Source organism: Panthera uncia, chromosome D4 (assembly GCF_023721935.1).
Source record: "Panthera uncia isolate 11264 chromosome D4, Puncia_PCG_1.0, whole genome shotgun sequence".
NCBI classification, from domain to species: domain Eukaryota; kingdom Metazoa; phylum Chordata; class Mammalia; order Carnivora; family Felidae; genus Panthera; species Panthera uncia.
The window spans coordinates 53,545,235-53,564,719 of record NC_064807.1 but is presented as its reverse complement, the minus strand read 5'-3'; the positions used below and the strand labels follow the sequence as shown (position 1 = coordinate 53,564,719).

At 39.9% G+C, this 19,485-nt stretch overlaps 1 protein-coding gene across 4 annotated transcripts in view; it reads left to right on the top strand.

Moving 5' to 3' along the window:
* Positions 1-898: 898 nt before the first annotated feature.
* RIGI (RNA sensor RIG-I) overlaps positions 899-19,485 on the top strand; it is a 61,101-nt gene continuing 42,514 nt past the window's right edge. For all 4 annotated transcript variants that reach the window (XR_007456531.1, XR_007456538.1, XM_049624748.1 and 1 more), the window contains exons 1-2: positions 899-8,691; positions 16,970-17,104. Coding sequence is in view for 2 of the 4 variants with exons in the window: in XM_049624748.1 (XP_049480705.1) it covers positions 8,586-8,691; positions 16,970-17,104 (241 nt within the window). In the remaining 2 variants the exon portion in view is untranslated. The remainder of the gene's footprint in view (positions 8,692-16,969; positions 17,105-19,485) is intronic.

The following is a 19,485-nucleotide window of genomic DNA, read 5'->3' as shown; positions in this document are numbered from 1 at the left end:
CCCATATTTAAAATCCTTCAGGAAATTTCTGTTATTCTTAGGATACTTAAAAAAAGCAAGCAAAAATCCAGCATAATATGCCTCTGCTTCATCAGATTCTGGTCCACCTTCAGCTTTCCTCTCCCCTCATTTGCTCTGGCCACCTTAGCCTGTTTCAGGTCTATGGAGGGGCTGCTGCTTACTAATGCAGAGCCTTCATATGTGGATTTTTCTTCTGCTAGGAACTGAATTTCATCTGTGTTAAAGGAGGCTTCTGCTAACGTGTACCCTTTTCCATTATTTCCCCTCAAACTTGCTCTCATAATAACCCTGGACTCTGTAGTAATTGATTACAGAGTGTTTTACCAATCTGCAAGTTTTTTGGCGACTGTATGTATGTGTACTGGTAAATCCCTTCTCTTTCGTTTCATATAAGAAGTACTTAACAGCACTTGATGGATAACTAGGTGCTAGAGATGTTTAAAATTGGCTAAGACCTCCTTTCTCCTTTCAGGGGGCTCTGCTATCTGTCAGCTTTTAGCCTAATCCTGTGTTCTTTAACCTGTTCATCTGAATTCATTGTCCATGAGACATTTTATTTTACCTCAGGTTTTTAGTGTTTTTGTGACTTCTGGGACTCTAACGGGAATGCAGCCTAACATTTGCACTTGGTTGTTCATCAATCTTCAGATTGACAACAGGAAAACTTTATTCCCAGTTTCAGTAAGCTCTGTGGGAGCCAATCCAAGGCCCTCACCAACCCATCTAATCTGTAATAATGGTCTGTGCATACAAAGGGCAACAACAGTTTACTCAAGGTAAACTGACAGCCCATTCTTACTGGGAATTGTTTTATCATGGGGAATAATTACAGTTCCCTGCCAGTGGGTATGGATGCCTTTAGTCGGTCAGTACACCCTGTATTAAAAATTTTTCAGAAGGTTCTTCAGGATACCAGAAACCATGTATGAGCTGGTTTGAGTTGTGGCCACCCCACTGTCCCCACCAATGGGGGCAAAGGATGGGAAGTAGAGGGAGAGGTTTCTCTTCACAAACCAGATTTTTTCAGAATTCTGAGCATGGGTGCATTTCTAACATTAAGCTCGTTAAGCTACGTACAATTGAAATGTTAACTGACTAAATTAATGTAGCTATTACTGAGACCAGAGTTTATATGGTATGACCCCTTTAACTGCAAGGAATAAGTTCCAAGATCCCTCTGGATGCCTGAAACTGAATAGTACTGAACCCTGTATGTACTGGTTTTTTCTATACATACATATCTGTGATAAAGTTTAATTTATAAATTAGGTGAAGAAATTAACGACAGCAATAATAGAATTGGACAATTAATATACTGCAATAAAAGTTACGTGAATGTCTCTCAAAATAACTTGTACTCATCCTTGTGATGATGTGAGGTGGTAAAATGCCTACATGATGAGATAAATGAGGTGAATGACAAAGGCATTGTTATGTAGCCTTAGGCTACTGTTGACCTCAGGATACTTTAAAAGGCAGATCATCTGCTTCCAAATCCTAGTTGACTGGATAACCAACATGAAAAGCAAAATTGCAGGTGAGTGGGGGGGGGGGGGGGCACTACTATATGGATATGTCCACTGGTGCCTTTAGGAAAACCCACATGGGAAGCGAAATCATAATCATTGTGTATGTAGCCTAACTCTCAAAAGGTTCAGAAAGAATGCTACATATGTAGACAGAGAAAATGATAAATTGTGGCAAAGTGTTAAAAAATGAGAGTAAAAAGGAAGTCTTTAAACTATTTTTGTATTTCTGTAGGTTTAAAATAATTTCAAAACGTTAATAAAATTGCCTCTGTAGGCCTGCTAGGTTACCTGTATGAGTGTGTTAGAGTTTTCAGCCACATATACTTGGCAAAAGGAAAAAATGTCACAGGCGAACATGCAGTAACTATTAAAGCCACTTTGTGAGAAAGAACCAGTCACTAGAAGTATTGTGGTCCCATTTATAATCCTGGGCCTGTTGAGATAAGGATCTTAGTCTGAGATACATGGTTAACTGCTCTTGATCCCATGCTCAGAAGCAAGTGTGTGAGGGGTATAAAAACAAAGGTGAGGTGTTTTTTAAGTTTATTATTTATTTTGAGAGAGCATGAGCAGGGGAGGGGCAGAGGGGGGAGAGAGAATCCCGTTGCAGGGGTCAAACTGATGAAACAATGAGACCACCTGAGCCAAAACCCAAGAGTTGGACGCTTAACTGACCAAGCCACCCAGGGGCCCCAAGAGAGGTTTTTGTTTGTTTGTTTGTTTTGTAATTTAGGATAGAGGGAAGACAAGCTTTCTGAAAAGGAGACCCTGGAATAGGAAAAAAAAGTAAAGGAGAGGTAACTGATGGAGCAGAGTTCCTGAATGGCAGAGCACAGCACAGGTAAGTGAATTGGTAATGGGTAGAAGCAGAGGCAAGTCTTACTGTGAAATGACAGAAGGAGGTAACGCACAAAGAAATACTCATGAGCAAGATGCACTGAGATGAGGTTATTAACACTTGTAAAGCCTCTCTCCATGAAGTAGGAAGTAATGCCAACTTCTGAGAAGTATGGGTCGTGAGTAAGATTGGACTTGAGAAGAGGAATGAGAAAATGCTGTTGTATAGTATGTGTTTGGTGAGTGAATAAATAGATGGTTCATGGTTGAAGTTCTGAATGTGACTAGTAAAAGGGAGGCAAGGGAGTTGAGATATTGGTGAGTATAGTTGAATTGATGCATTCTGGCTTCTGGGCTGTGTAGGAAAGGTGAAGCTAGGTCACCATTATATGTAAAGAACAGGGAGATAACAAAGAATTTGTTTTCCAGTGAGGTTCAAGTAGATACAGTGGAGGAAGGAATAAGACAAAAAGTATTTTAGACAGTGCCTAATGCTAGGGATGTTTGGAAGTAACTAGAATGGGTGGAGGTAGAGGTGAAGGTGATTGGAACGGAGGGTGGTGATCAGTGTGGCTGGAAGTATCCTTTACATGGAAGATACTGTGGGTGATGGCAGAAGGTCAAGGATGGAGAAGGAAATGGTAGTCGTGTCATGGATATTATATCTTGTACTTTAAACTATGCTTGAGTTCCACTAGAGCAGCTGGCATGTGTACAAAGAAGATAATGAAAACTTGGTAAATAGTTATTTCCTCATTCTGAGTTTTTAGTCAATACCTGAGTCACTTAGGTATTAGAAAACATTAAGTGCGAAAGGGCCATTTAAAAAAGTACAGTAAGATTGGTTGTTAAAATGTGAAAATTAGGAAATTCTCACTTTACCTGCACGTGGGGGAATGGTAAATCCATTGGATCTGTGCCTGAGAAAAGCAAGAGGCAAGGAAAATGGAAGTTGAGTTAGGCCAAGGTCTGAGTCCATAAATTCATCCCTGTAAAGCATTAGATGATATGCTTTTGTACAGACACAAGGGGGCAGAATTAGATCTCTAGTATTTGTTTCTCTGCATGACCATCTGCACTTTAAATAGGTAAACCATTCTCAAGCACAAGGATACCTCTTTGGACTTATGTTTGTAAAATTCATTTATTCACCAAATGCTGAGTACATATGGTCTGAGTCTATGCTAAATGCTAGAGGTGTAACAATGAATAGGGTGGAACCAACAGAAATGTTGAAGAAGGTGGGAATGGAACGATTAGATTTGTTTTCAAACAACTAGCAGTAATGTAGAAGAACGTTTGGAGTGGGAAAACCTCGATGAAAGACTGCTTAAGGAGCTCTTTTCAATAGCTCAAACCAGAAGTCAGAAGGGCCTTTAGAAAAACAACAGGGATTCAGTGGAGAGGCTGGATTCAATCAATTTCTGAGGTAGATTAGACAAAATTTGGGTACCATGTACATGAGGATGGGCTGTAAGGAGAGGGAAAAGTCTGGTATGATGAGATTTCCGCCCCCCTCCCCACCACCCCGTGTGAGAATTAGGAGATAGAGGAATAGGGATAGTTGGGGAAGACAATGAGTTCAGTTTGAGACTGAGCAGCCTAGAGCTGCACTGTCCAATATAGTAGCTACTAGGCACATGTGGGTATTGATCACTTGAAATGTGGCTAGTAAAACTGAGGAACTGAATTTTAAGTGGTGTTTAGTGAGGCTCATGGCTGCCATATTGGCCAATATAGGTAGAGAACATTTCCATCATCACAGAAAATTCTTTTGGGACACCCTGGGGGACATCTGGACAGATGAAGATTTCCAGTGGGTACCTGGAAATAGGAGTGTGAATCTTGGAGGAGAGATGGGGACTAGGGAGGTGATTTAGGAGTTACTGGGAAACTAGGGTGGGTGTACTAGAGAGGTTGTAGAAGTGGATGAGTTCTCTCAGAGAGTAGAAAAACAAGAAAAGCAGGCATAAGTGAAAATTCTAGAGAATACAACATTAAGGAGGCTGGCAAAAGAAGAAAAGGTTTTCAAAAGAGACCAAGAAGTATATGTACCCGTAGTCCCATATACTTGTCTCTTCAATTTTATGTTGTATATCTTGTATCAGAGGCAGTGCCCTGCATGCAGTAGGGTATAAACAGAATTTCCAAGAGGTTAATTTTATTTTTAAGGTCTTGGGAGTTACCTTCATGTGGTCATTGAATCAGGGAATTCTGTTCTGGGTGGGGCAGATTAGGCCACCTCCAAAGATATCTAATACCATTTTTAGAATACAGGACTAGGAAGTATAATCTTTTGACCTTACTCTACCCATCACCCTCCTTCTCTATACTTCCCTTCATGCTCAGCTATGATTTTCTGGATTATGTTTAAATCATTCCCTTACAATAACCTCTTTCTAGCCCTTCTGTCTTCGTTCACTTAGTTTAGGGGTGAGCAACTTTTTCCTGTAAAGGGCCAGATGTACTCTATGTTGTATAGTCTTTTTTTTTTTTTTTTTTTTTGTAACTCTTTGAAGATGTTAAAACAATTTTCAGTTTGTGGCCTCTTTAAAAACAAGTCACATGCCAAATCTGTCCTGCAATAGTTTGCTAACCTGTTACCTAGCAAGACCTCCATCTGGATGAACCCAGCTCTTCGGTTGTGCCTACATGCATCCTCCTGAGTGTTTTTGAAGGAAATTAGGAACTGCAGGTTGGTGTCACCATAAGAACACAATCCCAAGTGGACAAGTTTCTTTAGTGTTCTTGCTCATTGGTATAATGGGTATAGTTCACACCTTTTACTTTCTCAAACCTTCCACTTGTCTCTACCGCAGGCTTTCCATAGTGGCTGGGCAGTTCTGACCAGTGCCAGGTTTAGGCAAACACAAACCCTATCTGCTCACCAAAACAATACCCCTCTAGCATGTTAGTAGAGACATTGCCCACCCATGTGGTCTTGACTGGTTTGTTCGTCTGTCCTCAGCCAACTGGGTGGCCTGCTGATCCAGGATGGCCTCATCTGGGATTATTGGACTCTGTGTAGTCATCTTCCAGCACATTAGCCTGAGCTTGTTTACCTGGTGGTCACAGGGGTCTGAGAGAGAGAGAAGTGTGGAGTCTCAAGACCTGGGCTCAGAATTGACATCATCATTTCCTCTTTTTTTTTTTTTTCTCCCTATAGTAAGTCCTAAGACCAAACTGATTGTAGGGGAAGGAAAAGAGACCAGTATTGATGGGAGGAGCTACAAAGTTACATTGTAAGAGGTATAAGTATTGGGAAAAGTGAAGAATTGTAACTTTTGCATCCAACCTACCATAGCATCCAGGTTTGCTCCACTCAATGGAGAAAGCCCTCTTCATCTAGGCTTTTAGTCCTCACACTTATGTGTGCATCTGTAGCATGTGGAAGGTTTGTTAAAACATATTGCTGGGGCCCACACCTTCAAAATGTTTGGGATGCCAAGAATTTGCTTTTCTAACCGGTTTCCAGGTGGTTCTGATGTTACTGGCTGGCAGACCACAGTTGGAGAACCACTGTTCTGGGACATACACCCTCTGCACGTGCTGTGGATTTCACTTACGTCACTTTAACAGGAATTTTGATTTTTTAAATTATCCTCTTTTTTCCTGTATCTCCTGCTTTTTAGTTCCTTAGCTACATGTTACTTAGTTACTTTGCTACTCAGAACGAGGTCTGTGGACCAGCAATATCAGCATCACCAGTGTCAGCTTCTTAGAAATGCAGAATCTCAGACTTACTAGGTCAGAATCAGTACTTTAATAAGACCTGTGAGTGATTCTTGTGCATTCGTGTTTGAGAAGCACTGCCTGTGGATCATTCTCATCAGCAAGCGAGTATGTTCTTGATTTCCTCCTACAAGCCTTCCTGTCTTCCAACGTCCCATGCTAATAGATGGCACCCCCATTCATGCAGCTGCTCAGGCTAAAGAGGAATTTTCCTTGACTTGTTTCTCACATATCCCACATTCAGTTCATGGCCACACTTTACCACTTCCACAGCTTTGCTCCTAATCCAGGATGCCATGATCTCTCACTTGGACTAGTGCTGGTGCCAGCTTCTTACCTGGTCAGTAGGCTTCCACCTGTCTCCCTGCAGCTTGTTTTCTTCCAGTCAACCACAGTGAGCCTTTAAAAACAGGTCTTGTTATAACCCCCAAATCCTGCAATGGTTCTGCATCATATTTAAAATCAAAACCCAAACTGGGGTGTCTGGGTGATTCAGTTGGCTGAGCATCCAACTCTTGGTTTCAGCTTAGGTTGTGATCTCGCAGTTTGTGGGATCAAGCCTCGCTGACAGCTTGGAGCTTGCTTGGGATTCTCTTTCTCCTCCTCTGTCAGCCCTTCCCCTGCTTGTGCTCTCTCTCCCCAAATAAATAAACTTAAAAAAATCAAAACCAAAGTCATTGTGGTCTGTCAGGCTGTATGTGAACTGCCTTGGCCACCTCTCTCCTCTCTTTCCCCAGCCCACTTTATTCTAGTGACTCTTCTCCCCTTCTTTTCTTTTGCAGACCTGGTTCACCCCTGTTTGTTTGTACTATGTGGTTTTTTTTTTTGTTTTTTGTTTTTTCTCTTTGCACTTTGTTTTAGAATGCTCTTCACCCAAATGGCATGCTATCTCACTTAGGTCTTCCTTGAGTCACTCATCTAATATAAGCAGCCCTCATTACTGTTTATTCCCTTATCTTGCTTTATTTCTCCTTCCTGAACTTGTTGTTACCTAACATCTTTCTTTCACGGTAGAATACGATATGTTTTAAACCTGTCTTCTTCATTTTAGTCTTGGTGCTACCATTCTCCTAGTTGCTCAAGCCAATGCCTGGAATGTAGCCTTGATTTTTTTTCCCCTCTTCCTTTCCCACTTCCTTCACTCAATCCTATGTCTAAAGTATATCTGGAACTTTTCATTTCTTATACTCTGCATTGCCACTGTCCTCATCTTTGCTCTCATCCTCTCTTGAGTCAGCTCCCATCGATCTACCCATTCCACATAGGAGCCAGAGAGAAAGTCTTTTAAAAAATGTCATCAAATTATGTTACTCCTTGCTTAAAATCCTGCAATGTGTTCCCATTGTACTTTATTCTTTGCCTTACAAGGCCCTTTCACCAATTCAGTAACACTCCATGCCATTTATCCCTTGTTCAAGAAATTCCTGATACAAATCACTTTTTCTCTTTGACTCATTTGTGCTTTCTGTCCCTTTGTATGGAATTCCCCCCTTCCTATTTTTTTGAATAATTCATTCCTTCTCATTCTTAAGGACTCAGCTGAAGTGTGACCTACCTAGAAAGACCTACCACTGCATTAAAACAGTTTTTTTCAATCTCCTTTATTTTCTATCTCATGACTCTATTTGCTTTCTTAATATTTCACATTTGCTTTAAGAAAAGGAAATGGTAAGTCACAGACTAGGAGAAAATATTTGAAGTACATATATTTGACAATGGGCTTATATCTAGAATAAATAACTTATAAGTTCATAATACAAAGAAAACCCAATCAGGCAAAGGATGGAAACAAATGCCTCACAAAGGAAGATATGTAAATGGCCAACAGGTACATGCAAATGTGCTCACATCATTAACTATTTGAGGAGTTAAAACTACAATAATACACTATTTCACATTGACCAAGATGGCAAATTGACCCATGTGTAGCCACTGGAGCTCTCTGACTCTACTGGTGGGAATGCAAAATAGTACATACAGTTTGGGAAACAGGTGGGAGATACGTGTTAGGTTAAACATGCAGGTAGGACCTACACAACCTGGGGGAAGCAGTTAACACTCATACACATTTTCCAAAACTCAGTGAATCATACATTTAAAATCTGTGCATTTATTGAATCTAAACTTTACTGCTATAAAAGAAAAAAAAAAAAAAAGTTCCCAGGGATCCTCCTCCGTCCCTCTGGGCGAGCGAGCACTTGCAGGTTGGCTAACGTCAGGAAAATGCGGTCAGGGAGGCGGGGACCTGGGGCAGCCCAGCTTCCGCGAGCCGCCAAGCCCTGGCCCGTTCGCCGCTAGTTGTGGTTTCGGTTTCCATTTCCCTTCTGCAGTTTAGGTTCCCCGGCGGCTCCGCCTCTCCGCTGGGCCAGTACACCCTCTCAGAAAATCCCTCCTGGCCGGCCGCTGGGCTTTAAAGGGAGTGGGGCACCGGTGAGGTAGGACCTCGCGGGGAGCTGAGCCACCGGGATGACGGCGGAGGAGAGGAGGAATCTGCGCGCCTTCCAGGACTATGTCATCAAGATTCTGGACCCTACCTATATCCTGAGCTACATGTCGCCCTGGTTTAAGGACGGTGAGTGGTCCCCAGCGGCCCGAGTCCCTTGAAGCAAGGAAACAGTTTAGGACTTGTTTTTCCCGTGCTTTTTCCTTTCTTTTAATCAATACAAGTAGCCTGCTAGGAACCCGGGTGTTGAGGCAAGATCCCTAAAGCATTTTTTAAAATTATTTTATTTTTTAAATTTTATTTAAATCTAAGTTAACATAGTGCACTAATGATTTCAGGAGTAGAATTTTTTTTATATTTTTATATTTTTTATTTTTTTTAATGTTTATTTATTTATTTATTTTTTTTAATATATGAAATTTACTGGCAAATTGGTTTCCATACAACACCCAGTGCTCATCCCAAAAGGTGCCCTCCTCAATACCCATCACCCACCCTACCCTCCCTCCCACCCCCCATCAACCCTCAGTTTGTTCTCAGTTTTTAAGAGTCTCTTATGCTTTGGCTCTCTCCCACTCTAACCTCTTTTTTTTCCCCTTCCCCTCCCCCATGGGTTTCTGTTAAGTTTCTCAGGATCCACATAAGAGTGAAAACATATGATATCTGTCTTTCTCTGTGTGGCTTATTTCACTTAGCATCACACTCTCCAGTTCCATCCACGTTGCTACAAAAGGCCATATTTCATTTTTTCTCATTGCCACGTAGTATTCCATTGTGTATATAAACCACAATTTCTTTATCCATTCATCAGTTGATGGACATTTAGGCTCTTTCCATAATTTGGCTATTGTTGAGAGTGCTGCTATAAACATTGGGGTACAAGTGTCCCTATGCATCAGTACTCCTGTATCCCTTGGATAAATTCCTAGCAGTGCTATTGCTGGGTCATAGGGTAGGTCTATTTTTAATTTTCTGAGGAACCTCCACACTGCTTTCCAGAGCGGCTGCACCAATTTGCATTCCCACCAACAGTGCAAGAGGGTTCCCGTTTCTCCACATCCTCTCTAGCATCTATAGTCTCCTGATTTGTTCATTTTGGCCACTCTGACTGGTGTGAGGTGATATCGGAGTGTGGTTTTGATTTGTATTTCCCTGATAAGGAGCGACGTTGAACATCTTTTCATGTGCCTGTTGGCCATCCGGATGTCTTCTTTAGAGAAGTGTCTATTCATGTTTTCTGCCCATTTCTCCACTGGGTTATTTGTTTTTCGGGGGTGGAGTTTGGTGAGCTCTTTATAGATTTTGGATATTAGCCCTTTGTCCGATATGTCATTTGCAAATATCTTTTCCCATTCCGTTGGTTGCCTTTTCGTTTTGTTGGTTGTTTCCTTTGCTGTGCAGAAGCTTTTTATCTTCATAAGGTCCCAGTAATTCACTTTTGCTTTTAATTCCCTTGCCTTTGGGGACGTGTCGAGTAAGAGATTGCTACGGCTGAGGTCAGAGAGGTCTTTTCCTGCTTTCTCCTCTAAGGTTTTGATGGTTTCCTGTCTCACATTCAGGTCCTTTATCCATTTTGAGTTTATTTTTGTGAATGGTGTGAGAAAGTGGTCTAGTTTCAACCTTCTGCATGTTGCTGTCCAGTTCTCCCAGCACCATTTGTTAAAGAGACTGTCTTTTTTCCATTGGATGTTCTTTCCTGCTTTGTCAAAGATGAGTTGGCCATACGTTTGTGGGTCTAGTTCTGGGGTTTCTATTCTATTCCATTGGTCTATGTGTCTGTTTTTATGCCAATACCATGCTGACTTGATGATGACAGCTTTGTAGTAGAGGCTAAAGTCTGGGATTGTGATGCCTCCTGCTTTGGTCTTCTTCAAAATTACTTTGGCTATTCGGGGCCTTTTGTGGTTCCATATGAATTTTAGGATTGCTTGTTCTAGTTTCGAGAAGAATGCTGGTGCAGTTTTGATTGGGATTGCATTGAATGTGTAGATAGCTTTGGGTAGTATTGACATTTTGACAATATTTATTCTTCCAATCCATGAGCAGGGAATGTCTTTCCATTTCTTTATATCTTCTTCAATTACCTTCATAAGCTTTCTATAGTTTTCAGCATACAGATCTTTTACATCTTTGGTTAGATTTATTCCTAGGTATTTTATGCTTCTTGGTGCAATTGTGAATGGGATCAGTTTCTTTATTTGTCTCTGTTGCTTCATTGTTAGTGTATAAGAATGCAACTGATTTCTGTACATTGATTTTGTATCCTGCAACTTTGCTGAATTCATGTATCAGTTCTAGCAGACTTTTGGTGGAGTCTATCGGATTTTCCATGTATAATATCATGTCATCTGCAAAAAGCGAAAGCTTGACCTCATCTTTGCCAATTTTGATGCCTTTGATTTCCTTTTGTTGTCTGATTGCTGAAGCTAGAACTTCCAGCACTATGTTAAACAACAGCAGTGAGAGTGGGCATCCCTGTCGTGTTCCTGATCTCAGGGAAAAAGCTCTCAGTTTTTCCCCGTTGAGGATGATGTTAGCTGTGGGCTTTTCATAAATGGCTTTTATGATCTTTAAGTATGTTCCTTCTATCCCGACTTTCTCAAGGGTTTTTATTAAGAAAGGGTGCTGGATTTTGTCAAAGGCCTTTTCTGCATCGATTGACAGGATCATATGGTTCTTCTCTTTTTTTTTTGTTAACGTGATGTATCATGTTGATTGATTTGCGAATGTTGAACCAGCCCTGCATCCCAGGAATGAATCCCACTTGATCATGGTGAATAATTCTTTTTATATGCTGTTGAATTCGATTTGCTAGTATCTTATTGAGAATTTTTGCATCCATATTCATCAGGGATATTGGCCTGTAGTTCTCTTTTTTTACTGGGTCTCTGTCTGGTTTAGGAATCAAAGTAATACTGGCTTCATAGAATGAGTCTGGAAGTTTTCCTTCCCTTTCTATTTCTTGGAATAGCTTGAGAAGGATAGGTATTATCTCTGCTTTAAACGTCTGGTAGAACTCCCCTGGGAAGCCATCTGGTCCTGGACTCTTATTTGTTGGGAGATTTTTGATAACCGATTCAATTTCTTCGCTGGTTATGGGTCTGTTCAAGCTTTCTATTTCCTCCTGATTGAGTTTTGGAAGAGTGTGGGTGTTTAGGAATTTGTCCATTTCTTCCAGGTTGTCCAATTTGTTGGCATATAATTTTTCATAGTATTCCCTGATAATTGTTTGTATCTCTGAGGGATTGGTTGTAATCATTCCATTTTCATTCATGATTTTATCTATTTGGGTCATCTCCCTTTTCTTTTTGAGAAGCCTGGCTAGAGGTTTGTCAATTTTGTTAATTTTTTCAAAAAACCAACTCTTGGTTTCGTTGATCTGCTCTACAGTTTTTTTAGATTCTATATTGTTTATTTCTGCTCTGATCTTTATTATTTCTCTTCTTCTGCTGGGTTTAGGCTGCCTTTGCTGTTCTGCTTCTATTTCCTTTAGGTGTGCTGTTAGATTTTGTATTTGGGATTTTTCTTGTTTCTTGAGATAGGCCTGGATTGCAATGTATTTTCAGGAGTAGAATTTGATGATTCACTTACATAAAACACCCAGTGCTCATCCCAACAAGTGCCCTCATTAATGTCCATCACTGATTTAGCCCATCCTCCCACCCAACACCCCTCCAGCAACCCTCAGTTTGGTCTCTGTATTTAAGAGTCTCTTACGGTTTGCTTTCTTCTCTGTTTTTATCTTATTTTTCCTTCCCTTGTCCTAGGTTCATCTGTTTTGCTTCTTAAATTGCCATCACATTTTAGACTAGAAATTGCTAGGAGGAGCCTTTGGAAGTTCAGGTGGGGAACTGAGTCCCAGAGAAGTGCTATGACTTGTGTAGGGGTGCATGTCTAGTCAGGTTCAAAGCTGGATAAACCAATCCTTGTCCACTTCATGTATTTCCTTTAATGGCTATGTCTAATGTGTCTTCAGCTTTGTACCAACATCGAGATTAAAGAATAAGATTTAGGCCCTTCTTTAAAATACTATACAGCTCAAGATTTTGGGGGTGGGAGACTGGTGAGGACAGATGTACACTAATAATTACAAAATGCTATGAGAGCTCCAAGGTAATTGACCCTTACTCTTGCTGTGTCTTATTTGCAATGACTGGAAGCTTGAGAGGAGCAAGACTCTCTGGACTGAATGGCTGCAGGCTTCAATTCAGGTGTTTCTGTCTAGCTTTTGAGACACATGATGACGGATGAATGCCATATTGTAAATTTGAATCCCAAGTGCCCTGTGCTGGAGATGAGCAGAGGCTTTAAGAAAAGAGGAAAAGGGAGGTGGTGCCTAGAAGGAGTTGAGATGAGAGAAGGGATCTGGCAACTCCTTTTCAGGCTCCAACTGCTGAAATATCTTTCCTGATGTGAGGCAGTTTTGGGAGATTACCTGAAAGCAGACAGGTAATTTGAAGGCTAATTTCTCTGTAAAACCAAGGGTTGTGGAGTGAGGAGTGAAAGAATACCATTAACAAAAGTGGGCTTCTGCTTTCTAGTTGTGCTCAGGGAGAAGTAACAAAGTAACATTCTAATGAGCCACAGAGTTGCTTGGGCCTCTGAAGAATATAAGCCCCTGCAAGAATCTCTTCTAGAAATCTTGGAATGAATGGAACACTAACAAACTATTGTGAATCCCATTCTTTCTTGCACTCATGTGTCCATTCAATGAACAACTCATATGTTAGGCAATATGCTAGCATTGGAGAGAATTTACACACTTACTACACGTATTATCTAATAGGAAGCATCATGCTAGGAACTGAAAAATCAGTGGTGAGTGTGATAGAAATGATCCTGACCTAACAGAAATAAGAGTGTGTATGCGAAGGCAGGTTGCTAACTAAGTACACCATAAATGATGAAATGTGGTAAGTACTCTGATGGAAAACCATAGTGTGCTTTGGGAGCACATAGACAGCATAGTTTTTAATATATATAGTGGTTTTAATTTATAGTTATAGTGTAATCACAAAGTACCAAACGGGAAATAGAAAAAGCTAGCTGCAGAACGCTATAGTATTGTTTTATTTTTGAATGTTAAAGAAACAATAGAAGTTTCGTTTCCAGCTTCTTACCAAGGGCAACTGATACCATTTGGTTGGTTTATATTTTTCCTGTTCATTTCTTTATACTTTATAATGTGCACATGTATCCATAAACTTTTTTTCTTTCTTCTCATCTTTTTCAGTTTTCCGTTAGATTGATAAAGTTTCTCTATCCCCTATTTTTTTTTCTTGGATGCCTTGGAATCTCTGAATTCTATTGGTTAACCTTAATTGTGACAAGTATACTCGATCAGGATTCAGTTAGGGAGCTGAGACATGAGTGTTGTAGCTGAATATAAACTTTCTGCCTCATTTTTCCTACCTAGAAGTGGGAGCTTATCCACACTCTCCTTACGCCCAAAAATTCATTCCCCATGCACACATAAATACACCGATATGTTTAAATTACACCAGCAATATCCAATATCTCTTTTACCATAATCTTTGTCTCCACATGTTGGATATTGTACACTAGTTGAATCTTGGGAAAGGAGAATTGAAGCCATGTTTCTTCTGGAGAGCTTACATGGTCACTAGGGTGCTGCGGGGCTTTACTTATTTACTGGTTGTCCAGGATGTTTCAAGGCAGACTAGGTTGTGGGCTACAAGTTTTTTTGCAATATCCCTTTGGAGTAGAAGGCTAACCCTTATCTTGGAGGGGCCCTCCGTGAGCAGTATTCTGAGTATTTACCCATTCCTTCAGTAACATTTTCTGGACCATACATGAGCCAGACGCTTTGTTGATGATTAGAATACAAAGATGAAGACAAAAATGGATACAACATGTCCATGATCACTGTCAATGGGAAAAGATAGACACTCAGACAGTTACTGTGTACTATGCAGTGCCAGTGCTCTAGTCAGAGGCATGTAAAGAGACCAAGAAAGCACAGAAAAGAGATCAAGAAATTCTACCTTGAGAAGCTGGCTATGGCATCACAGAGTGGCCAGGATGGCAAAGGTAGTAGGAAAGTACCAAAAATAGAATTTTCCCTGCATTGAACTCCCAGTGCTTTTGAGGAAGCAGGAGATATCAGGACTAGGTAGCAGCAGGATGGACCTGACCTTGTGCAGAGTGAAGCTAACCTGCCCAGGATGCAGCAAGACAGTTTCCCTGGGAAGGTTTCAGCTGTGACTGGGACTTATCTGGACCTTCATGCGGGAGAGGCCAGTTGTGGCTGGTGGAATGTCTAAGGAAAGAATGAAGGGCAAGGAGGCCTGGGAGTAAGAACCCACCTCTAAGGATAGAGTCTAAGAACAGGATTAACTATCCCAAAGGATAGGGTACAGTTGTGTGCCCAGGGAAGTTGGGGTAGGCAACAAGATTGTGTTGTCCCTAAAAAAGATACTTTGAAGTCTTAACCTCCACTACCTCAGAATGTGAACTTACTTGGAAATAGGATCTTTATAGAGGTAATCAGTTAAGGTTGAGGACGTGCTGGTGTAGGGTGGGATCCTAATCAATGTGGTTGGTGTCTTCATAAGAAGATAGCCATGTGAAAATACTGAGAGACAAAGAGAATGTCATGTGAAGATAGAGGCAGAGATTGGAGTGATGTGGCCACAAGACAGACAAACAGAGGGGAGAATAACATGAAGAAAGAGGCAAAGATTTGATGTGGCCACAAACCACGGAATGCTAGGAGCTGGAAGGGAAGTGGGATGTATTGTCCCTTAGAGCCTTCAGAGGAAGTGTGCTCCTGCCAGCATCTTGATTTCAGACTTTTGGTCTCTAGAACTGTAAGAGAATAAGTTTCTATTGTTTGAAGGCCACCAGTTAATGCTAATTTGTTATTGCAGCCACAGAAAACTAGTATGGATAGATAAACTAAAAAACAAGTGTTGGCAAGGATGTGTTAAAAAATTGGAATCCTCATAAATTTCTGGTGGGAATGTAAAATGTATAGCTCCTTTGGAGAGCAGTTTGATAATTCCTTACACTGTTAAATGGAGTTACCATATGACCCAGCAATCTCACACATAGGTATAAACTCAAGAGAAATGAATACATATGTGTATGTAAACACTTGTACATGACTGTTCATTGCATTGTTATTCAGAATAGCCAAAACGTGGAAACAACCTAAATGCTCATTAACTGATGAATGGATGGACAACAGGTGGTGTATCCATACAATAGTATATTATTCGGCAATAAAAAGGAATGAATGATACAAGCTACAGCATGAATGAATCTTGAAAACGTTATGCTTAAGTGGAAGAACCCACTTACAAAGACCACATATTGTATGATTTCATTCATATGAAATCTCCAAAGTAGGCAAATCTGTAGAGACCCAAGTAGATTAGTGGTTACCAAGGGGTTAAGGGGAAGGGAGATGGGAGTGGCTGGTACAAGATTTCTTTTTACTAGTCAGAGTGTACTAAAATTAGATAGAGATGGCTCCACAACTCTAAAAACCATTGAATTTTGCACATTGAAAGTGTTAACTTTACTGTTCCAAGACAGAGACCTTGGCAGAGAAGGAGGCTATCCCTTCCTTTCTTCATTCATTCAGTGTCTATTATGTGCTGGGTCCTCTTTTAATCTCTGAGGATACAATGGTTAACCAGTCAGGCAACTGGTTTACTTCTTGGAATTTACATTCCACTGACAATAGGGGGAAAAAAAGGGACACTATCAAGTGTCAGGTCATTTGAAGGCAACCATTTGGTCACCACCCCAGACATGGAGTTAGTGTGTCAAGTTAGCAAGACCACCAGCAGTTGGGTGGATAATTTTCTACCTGGTCTCATTGTGTTTCTGTTTAGCTTCTCTTGTGTGCCATATTTCATGCCATTCAAGCAAAAGCCTAGAAAGAGGACCATGAAAACATCACTCCATTTCTAACTCTTTCTGAGTCCAGTGTAATTAAAGATGCCATGGAGTGGTCCTATCCTCACACGCTTTTAGTCCTACAGTTAATTCAGACTTTTGAACAAGAGATTATCAAAATGTTGGAAGAAGACTTTGTTCTTCCATCTAATCCAGTGCTATAATGACTTCTTTGTTGTGGGGATGCTTTCTCAGAGATTGTTAGGAAACTCCCTTTTTAAGGGATTGCTTTAGAGCATGTTCCCAGACTTCCATACCAAACTAGAAGAAGTTTCTGGAGAGGATGGGTAGGTGGGCTTAGTTGGTGAAGAATGGCCATACTCTGCCTGAACAGAGGGTTTGCTGCCTTCTTGCCTTCCATTGCTGTGATTTGTTAAAATCACCATCCCCATTTGATTAGGTCTGACAACCCTTTGCAGGTTTTTCTTCCAGTGATTAGTGATTCTGCAGTTTGATGAGTCACTCTCGCTTCTGTTTATAGATGAGGTGCAGTATATTCGGGCTGAGAAAAACAATAAGGGCACGATGGAGGCTGCCTCACTTTTTCTTAAGTTCCTATTGGAGCTCCAGGAAGAAGGCTGGTTCCGTGGCTTTTTGGATGCCCTTGCTCATGCAGGTTAGTTCATTATTCTTACAAATCAGAGTATGTTACTTGACTGTTTCAAAATGCTGTAAAAGTGAAATACTATTAATTTTGAGCTATCCCCATGTACTTCCTGTTTCTTAATCTGAGGCAATGTAAGGGATTATTTTCAGCCAGATAATATAATTGCCTACCTGAAATATCCACAGGGAGCTACAGAGTGATTATTGGGAGAGTTTATTATTGGGCAAGTATATTAGGTATAAGATGAAAATACAAAAATTAGTTGCATTTTTGCACCATACACAAAAATAAACCCAAATTGGATTAAAAACTTAAATGCAAGACCCAAAAGCAGAAAATTCCTAGAAGAAAACATAGGAAGTAATTTCTTTGACATCAGCCACAGAAACATTTTTCTAGATTTGTCTCCTTTGGCAAGGGAAATAAAAGCAAAATTAAACTATTAGGACTACTACAAATAAAAAGCTTTTTTTACACAGCAAAGGAAACCATCAACAAAACAAGAAAACAACCTACTGAATGGGAGAAGTTACTTGCAAATGACATATCCAATAAGAGGTTAATATCCAAAATATATGAAGAACTTCTATAACTCAACACCAAAACCCCCAAACAATTCAGTTAAAAAGTGGGCAGCAGATGTGAGTAGACATTTTTCCAAAGATAGCCAGATGGCCAACAGACACATGGAAAGATGCTTAACATCACTCATTATCAGAGAAATGCAAATCAGACCACAATGAGATAGTCCCTCACATCTGTCAGATTGGCCAAAATAAAAAACACAAGAAATAATAATTATTGGTGAAGATATGGAGAAAAAAGAACCCTTGTGCACTGTTAGTGGGAATGCAAACTGGTTCAGCCACTGTGGAAAACAGTATGGAGGTATCCCAAACATTAAAAATAGAATTACTGTATGATCCTATGATTCCACTACTAAGTATTTACCCAAAGAAAACAAAAACACTAATTCAAAGGGATATATGCACCACTATGTTAATTGCAGCATTATTTACAATAGCCAAGATATGGAAGCAAGTGTCCATTCATAGATGAATGGGTAAAGATGTAGTATATATACTATGGAATATTACTCAGCCATAAAAAAAGAATGAAATCTTGCCATTTGCAACATGTATGGATCTATAGGGTGTAATGCTAAGTGGAGTAAGTCAGGCAGAGAAAGACAAATAGCATATGATTTCACTCATAGGGGGAATTTAAGAAAGAAAACAAACAAAGAAAAAGATAAAAAATAGACTCCTAGATATAGAGAACAAACTGGTTGTTGCTAGAGGGGAAGTGGTTATGGGGAGGTGGGTGAAACAGATAAAGGGGATCGAGAGTACACTTACTGTGATAAGCACTGAGTGAGTAATGTATAGAATTGTTGAATCACTATGTTGTGCACCTGAAACTAATTTAACATTATGATAATTTTACTGAAATAAAAATAAAGCATAAAAATTGGTTGCATTTCTACGCACCAGAAGCAAATAGAAAATGTAGTCCAAAATGGATACCACTTACAATAGTCACAAAAGTTGTAATGTATTTAGGAAAAAAACCTAGCAAAAGTTGTGTAAGGTCTGAATGGAGAAAATGATAAAGTGTTATTGAAAGATATTAAAGAAGTCCTATTAAAGTGGAGATATATACCCATGCACATTGAGAGGAAGACTTGATACCATAAAAATATCAGCTCTCTCAACATTGATATTTATATTCAGTACAATTGTTATTCCTTCTCAGCCTTTTGACTAAAATCAAGTGTTATATTCAATACAACTTTAGTAAAAATACTACATGGTTTTTCATGCACTTGACAAATTTCTAAATGATTCTAAAATGTAAATGGAAGAATTATGATCTAAGAATAGGACATTCCTGAAGAAGACTTAAATAGGCTGGGGTTTCCTCTTCTAGATAACAAGATTTATTTATTTATTTATTTATTTTTATTTTTTTTTATTTCTTGGTATTTTTATTTTTTTTATTTTTTTTATTTATTTTTTATTTTTTAATATATGAAATTTACTGTCAAATTGGTTTCCATACAACACCCAGTGCTCATCCCAAAAGGTGCCCTCCTCAATACCCATCACCCACCCTGCCCTCCCTCCCACCCCCCATCAACCCTCAATTTGTTCTCAGTTTTTAACAGTCTCTTATGCTTTGGCTCTCTCCCACTCTAACCTCTTTTTTTTTTTTTTTTCCTTCCCCTCCCCCATGGGTTTCTGTTATGTTTCTCAGGATCCACATAAGAGTGAAACCATATGGTATCTGTCTTTCTCTGTATGGCTTATTTCACTTAGCATCACACTCTCCAGTTCCATCCATGTTGCTACAAAAGGCCATATTTCATTTTTTCTCATTGCCACGTAGTA